This window comes from Neodiprion fabricii, chromosome 6 (assembly GCF_021155785.1).
Source record: "Neodiprion fabricii isolate iyNeoFabr1 chromosome 6, iyNeoFabr1.1, whole genome shotgun sequence".
In the NCBI taxonomy this organism is placed as follows: domain Eukaryota; kingdom Metazoa; phylum Arthropoda; class Insecta; order Hymenoptera; family Diprionidae; genus Neodiprion; species Neodiprion fabricii.
In genome coordinates this window covers 21,153,811-21,160,779 of record NC_060244.1, presented here as the reverse complement: position 1 = coordinate 21,160,779, position 6,969 = coordinate 21,153,811, and the positions used below count along the sequence as shown (strand labels likewise).

General features: G+C 46.5%; 2 protein-coding genes across 2 annotated transcripts; both read right to left on the bottom strand.

Moving 5' to 3' along the window:
* Window positions 1-549: 549 nt before the first annotated feature.
* LOC124185562 (basic-leucine zipper transcription factor A-like) lies at window positions 550-2,731 on the bottom strand. Its single transcript, XM_046576438.1, has 5 exons — window positions 2,550-2,731; window positions 2,163-2,470; window positions 1,805-2,057; window positions 1,253-1,731; window positions 550-1,150 (listed from the first exon to the last, which is right to left on the bottom strand). Exons 1-5 carry the CDS (start codon window positions 2,729-2,731, stop codon window positions 813-815), a joined length of 1,560 nt encoding a protein of 519 aa, XP_046432394.1. The 3' UTR covers window positions 550-812.
* LOC124185560 lies at window positions 2,311-5,545 on the bottom strand. The gene is made up of 3 exons (XM_046576437.1): window positions 4,621-5,545; window positions 2,550-3,915; window positions 2,311-2,470 (listed from the first exon to the last, which is right to left on the bottom strand). The coding sequence occupies exons 1-2, from the start codon at window positions 5,543-5,545 to the stop codon at window positions 3,497-3,499; spliced, it is 1,344 nt and encodes a 447-aa protein (XP_046432393.1). The 3' UTR covers window positions 2,311-2,470; window positions 2,550-3,496.
* Between the last annotated feature and the right edge of the window lie 1,424 nt (window positions 5,546-6,969).

Below are 6,969 nucleotides of genomic sequence, written 5' to 3'. Positions count from 1 at the left end.
CATCTCCTTAAATTTATATTTACAAAACATTTTTTACTTCCCACATGCCAGGTAAAGGATAAACTTTTATGTACGATGAAGTGCAGTCAGATCAGGATTAATTTTACTCTGTAAACTTCACCACTATATAACATTATACAAGATATGCGTTATTCCTTTCAAACTACGGACTCTACACTCGTTATTCTATGCGTATAAAGTTGATACGCTATAGTGACAATGTTTGTTGTATAAAATCACGACGTCGCGGGTTGTTTATAAGAAAAATTTATCATACGCACACATATGAATGACAAAAAACAAAAACAGGATCGACGTATCAGTCAATCCATCCATCGGGAGTATCGTTACTATAAATTAGTCAGTGAAGTGACGACTGGATATTTCTCTACGACCGACGCATAGTTTGCCACACAAACAGTAAAAAAAAAAAAAATGGACGCCAACAAACGACGATCACGTTAGTGCTAATTACAAAAAAATTTCGTACCAGAATTATATATATTTTTCCTTTATATTTATCATTGATTTTATGTTCTTTACTTCTCTTTTCATATTGTCGTATTTAATTTTTCAAAATCTTTCCCTAAATTCAGCTTCAACTTGCCGACATGAAACATCACGAGACGCGGTCGACCTTTCGTACCCTACATCAGAATCATCGTCAGAGGACTTTCGAGAATCAGCCAGACGAAGACAAACAGGTGACTATAAATTTTTTCCAACTATTTTCGAAGTTCATTCAACTCGTCCGCCATGTCTCGCACTGCTTACACGTCGGCAAAACTGAAGCAGGTGACCCCCTCGTTTAATCATGGTTCGTAATAACTTTCACCGCGAAAAGGGCTTCTGGCCGATTGCATCGAGTGCCGGGTCCTCTCCCTGTGTGGAACGGGACAGTCCGTGATGCTGGATCGTGGTTGACCCGAAGTGTAAGGAGCCAGCATTTCGTCTACGGCCAAATTGTTCTCGGTGTAGTCGTTATACGCCGATGAGCGCTGAGCTTGGGAGCGATGAGGTCTGCCAAAGTAAGGTGATGGTGGAGCCTCGTGAGTAGCCGGATCGCATCCCGTCCGAAAATCATCCAGCAAATTGTACCTCCTTGCGCAATGAGGGCACACTATCTGTTCTTCGGCCTCGGCGTCCTCACCTGCGGATCAATGGGATTATCGAGATGATTAGAATATGTCCGGGAATCCACTGGTCAATAGTATAGTAACTGGAGTGGGTATGAAAAGTGCTGCAGCGTTACCTCGGGGTCCTTTAATGGTGAACGCTCTGTACTCTTGGAGTCTGCAGTTTCCCTTTGTGGACGAGCCGACTTTAGCGGTAATTGGAGCCGTCGATCCTCTACAAATGGAGCATTTTCTCGTCGTGGCGTTTGACTGATGCGCGGGCATCATCAGAGACTCAATTTCTGGCTTAGCTATTCTGTGTCCTCGGATCTGCTGATGCTGCTGGTGCTGATGTTGATGATGGTGCTGCCGATGCTGATGCTGCGCTGGAATCATAGGTGAGGCTACTCGGTCACGATTTCGATCCAGGGATTTTCTCGCCGAAATCCATGGCGGGATGCCGTGGTGAGTCTCCGACGTCCTTCGCGACGAAGATCTTCTCGTAGGCGTCAATGGCGGCGTTCGATCTTCGTCGGTTATTGTGTCCGCAGCATCGCCGTACGACGTGTCGTTGGCAATAATCGGCTGTTGCGGTTCCAAGTCGCGAGAGTAAAACCTGAAACAATTTCAGTCTCGTGCAATTAAACGATCCGGGAACGATTCCGAGGGCTGGTTTGCGGATAACTCACCTCGGCTGTTTTTGATCAGGGTACATTTTTTGAACTGGACTCTGCTGATGCTGAGCTTTCCGAAAATCGCGGTGATGCTCCGCGTGACGTTGATGCTGCGTCCTGAGAGTCGGCGCTTTCTGCACAAGCTTCTGTTGCACGCGATGTAATTGGGCCTGAAACGCGTCCGATTCGTCGTCAACCTCGTCGTCAGCTTCCTGCTCTTCGTAGTCCTTTTCGTTGAACTCAAAGGCCTCTTCCTGATCCTCGTCGACTGGAAAGAACGTAGCGCGTTTCAAATCAAATCTTCCCGGCACACGAGGTACTTGTAAAAGTGCTCACACAAACACATAATGCAGAAACGACAAATCGTGATTACCATCGTCGGCAGCATCTTCGTCGGCATTCTCCTCGGCATAATTGATGCCCGTTTCGCCGTACTTCGTCTCCTCGTACTCCTCGGGTTCGTCCTTGTACGGTTTTCTAACAACGGCAACGTTGTTCGTCGTCAACAATTTGTTCCGGGCTGTTCGCGAGCTGTGCTGAGAGACCCTGTAAGTTTGATCCGAAGTGGCGACGTGTGGTGGCTTCGGTGGTACAGGGGTTTGAGTTCGATGTCTCGGTCTGTAGGTGTTCGAAGCCGAGTAGCAGCTCGTCACCGGCTCCGTAGTCCGGTACTCTTGCCTCCTGGAAGAATTACGCGTCAATATGAATATCCAAAAAACCCTCTCCACCTCAGGGCGCCCCTTTTGCTCGTCCGACGCACCTCTGCTCGTGACCACGCGGAACGGAATGCGTTGCTCGAGGATTGGCCTTCCAATAGGAATCACTGGCACCGGTTCCGTCGGCTGGTACTCTCGAGGCCCAGAGTGGCCAGTACGAAGCGGCGTGCCTTCCTCTGCGCAATTTATTCGTCGGAGATTGTGCGTCGAGATCAACTTGGTCCATGGTCGTTGATGGCACCGGTGACGGTTCCGTGTGCTCGCTGATCGTGTCCAGGGTTTCAGAGGGGTTGGATACGACGGTTTTCAATCTCCTGCACGCTATCTTGAGCGAATTTAGATACGCGGAGGTATCGATTAAATGCCCGTCACCGATCCAATTGGGAGCTTAATTGGGTTCTGAATAGATACGAGCAATCGTACTTCTTGGTACTCTTTTCCTGTCCGTTACAGCTGACACGAATTATTCGCGATGCGTTGATTAGTTTCTTTTCAACCCTCAGATTAATGTGATTTTCATTTACGGAGGGGTGTGAACGTATTTATCACACCCTTATGAGTTTGAAATTTGATATCTTTGTTTCTTCTAATACGTTATGGTGGATTCTTCAAGTGAAAATGCGTCACGAATTATGCCACACGTCTATACTGCACGAACCGATGTTCGTCGCGAATGAAATATGTATCGTACGTTCGTACGTGGGCTTTTTACAAACTTGGATTTAAAGTGTATTTACAAATTTACCGCGAAATGTCCGCTGTACATTTCAAGTCCGCACACTAATAATTGGAAAAAACTTTAGCCTCCTACTTTGTACACACACACAATTTCCATAGGTATAAGCGAATCACTTGCAATCTTCCGATCACTACACCATGTGAAATACCAGTCACACTTTTCTTTCATAAAATAATCTCTAGGCGTCCGCCAACTTGGATGTCGTGCCTTTGGTAATTCGTTATTAAACCGAGTTCGTGAAATTTATATATTCTACGTGTTCGATGCACGGTTATTTTCAACCTCTCCGTGAAAATTCTGCCCGAATAATGCCCTGGGACAATCTGGCTTAAAAGCGTCTTGGCAGTCGGTATTTTCGTTGCTATCCTCGACTTCCTGTTCCGGCGAGAAATGTGAGTGAAGCTCGTGAAGGCGTTGGCTTTGTTGCTCGTGGTGCAGTTTCCTCCACTTTATACGTCGGTTCTGAAACCAGACCTTCACTTGCGCCTCTGTCAATTTTAACGCGTGTGCAAGGTAAAGCCGCTCAGGTCCAACCATGTACTGTTGTCTGGCAAATTCGCCCTCAAGACGCTCCAGCTGCTCGGCCGTGAAGATGGTTCGCACCCTCTTCAGCTTTCCACTGTTGACTGAGCCAGACCCCGAAGATCCGTTTTTCGCGGAGGTTTCCTGCCCTGGAACGTCAGAAAATATCGAAAGTGAGCTTTACCAAGAAAGTAACCGTGGGTCCTGAGAATGCATTCCTCGTTTAGGGGATGGAAGTAAGTAAAATTTTATGACCATTGCATTCGTATCGCCCAACGTTTCAAAAACACTCGGTTATAATACAGTGAGCTTTTTCGAAATCGAGGGTGAGACATCGGAATTTAATTATTATTTGACCTGTACATCCGTGACTCCGTGCTTGTGTAGATAAACTTTACAGCTTCTAATATTTTCGTATCGATGCTGAGGGTAAACTAAAATTTGTCAGATATTTTAATTTTATACAACGATGAATATACAGGCTAATTAAACAGCGGAATGATGATAACTCAATTAGCATTTGTTTCCAAAAAGTTTGAAGGGAGAATTCCACACCGGCGACATTGACTTTGGTAACATTCCAAACAAGAACTTGTACTACTTTGACAATGAAAGTTCAACCCAAACGTGTGTCTGAGGCCTTAACTTCCAAAACATTTCTCTTCTCGATGTCACGTCTCATCGCACTCGTTGACTCCGCAGTGATAATAAATCGGGCACCACGTCGGCGATTGTGCACGTGTCAAGAGAGCGAGTGAAGCCAGTAAACCATGCGCACCATGCACCTCGGACAAGTGCACCTTTCACGAAACGTGTACAAATAGACACTGCAAATGATCGGAGTGCCAACGTACCTTGATGTCTTCTGTACGGGTGTTGCTGGCTTCGCTGCGATTTCTCCCGCTGGTTATTCCGAAGTCCAAGAATGGAGTCGATCGTGAACGACTTTCCCTGTAGCTGCTGCTGCTGCTGCGAATGCTGCATCTCGGTAATCGAGTGCTGATGAGGAAGAAGGGCCGGTAAATTCCGAGGTGTGATATCCGAGGTGAGTATATGGGAACGACGCATCCTTTCGATCGCCATCGCCTCGAGTTCGTCCCTGGGCTGAATTTGGGAACTTCTGTAGTCAGCGGCATCGAGGAAAGAACCGCCGCGGAGCCGTTCCAGAGCGAGTCCGCCGACGTGTGTGTCTCGCATTCGGTCCAGGGCGAAGTTGAAGTCCTTTATTCTGTCGGGGGGGTTGCTGTACGCCTTTTGGAAGTTCATATCTTTGCTCCTTTCCAAGGGAAAGTGGATATTTTTCGTTCTGCCGTCTCTGCTCTCCCTCGGGAAGTGGATATCCTTTATCCCGTCGAAACTGTATATGACGTCCTTGCATTCCTTCGGTCTGCTCAAGTTCTGCGTGTACTCCTTCGTCGTGTCCAGCGATGCGTCGGTGTCCTCGGACCTGTCCAACGAGTAGCTGGACAGGTCCTTGATCTTCTCAGGCTGGAAGTCAAACTCTTTCGGTTTATCCAGCGCCACGGATAGGTCCTTCGTCAATCTCTCAGCGGCCAAACTCCCGAATGAAATTCCGTGCCGTCGACCGCCTTCCAAGTTGAAACTAAATTCCTTTGATTTATTTGGCTGTGATTCTTTCGCCTTGTTCAGTGACAGGTTCAGCTCCTTAATTTTTCCGTATTCCTTAAATGCGTGAAGTTGACTCTCCGAATTACTGCTGTTACTCCTGTCCGAAAGATCTTCGGCCGCCGAGTGCGCCGTCGGCTCATTCGCGCTCATCCTAACGTCTGGTTCCGTTTTTTCACTGTACTTCGACCGCAAGTCTATCACACTTGTATGATCTTTGTGAAATTTCAATGTTCTCACAGCTACGCAACTGTTCTTTCACTTAAAGGCACCGCGGAACCGAAAATTTTGAAAAATCTGGTCGCAGATCTCCTTGCGCAGAATATTGACACACATTTTAAATCTTCGGATTTTTCAACCCACGTGCGGAAAGCCTCGATCTTAGTCACATATTTCAGGCCGCTATCGTTCGTCAATCGAATTCTTCCTCTGAACCTCACGAAAAAACGTTAAACTATAAGTATAAATTATCCTAGAAATATTTATCACGCGTAAAGCATCGCTAATACGCTAAACCAAAGTCACAGTAGCTTGCGAATTTCACTTGTGTTTCACCTCAATGTCTTTTTTTCTCTCAAATATCGCGAATAATAACGCTTGCACCGAGATCGCTTCCGTCACTGTCCGAGGCTGTGGATTTTGAGCTAATGATCCCGTACCAACAGGGTGTTTGCCCCTTCTCCCCCAATCATCACCCCGCGTTCACCTCCGCAACCCCCAAATGGACCACGTAATCCGGTGGTCAATATTTTTCCGCTCTTCCCCGGAGACGCGTAACTCCGATTGGTCGACGCTCCATCCCTCGTAGCGGAAAGCCACGCCTTCAACCCCCGGGAGATTGGTCTTACTTGCGAGGAGTCAGTTAGCTTTTTGCTTCCCGAGCCCCATTAATAAGCTTGCGGTTGGGTCTTCCGTGGGACGAACCCCGCCTTGCCTCTTACCTCGCGAACAATAATGTCATCCGCGTCTTAGACCTCCAGGTAATTAGGTCGCATTAGTTAATGATGATGAGGTTATATTACTGTGCTTTTCGCCAGTTCAGCGCCTGTTTTGCTATGATATTAATTTCGGGAGGGAAAGCTCTCGGTGTGCACCGCTTTCAAAATTATTATGGTTAAATCTGCTTTTTCGCATCACTTATATTTATCTGCTGACTTTTAATCTTAATCTTCAACGAGGGTTTAAATCGCTTTCGGTTCGTTTTTTTTTTTTTGTTTCACCCTGCCAATACGAAAAATTTATCATTTACGTTTCACGTAATTATACGTGTATAGAATTCAATGTCGTGAAAATAAAATTCAACTTCAACCCCATAGACTTGTGCTAAACTTGCACCAGACGCGGTATCGTTGCGGCGTATTCACTAACTCGATTCTTGCAGGGTTCACCTAATTGCCCCCTGCTCATTAGCTCTTGACTGACGTGCAGGAATTTCAGTACCTCAGAAAACCACCCAAGGAGCTTTACAGTTGGGACAAGAGCTTAATTATACCAGAGTGTAGGTTAATGGAACTTTTTCGCGATTCGAATAGTTATACCAGCTGCAGGATGAGCCGCTCATTTTAATAGATACAGGG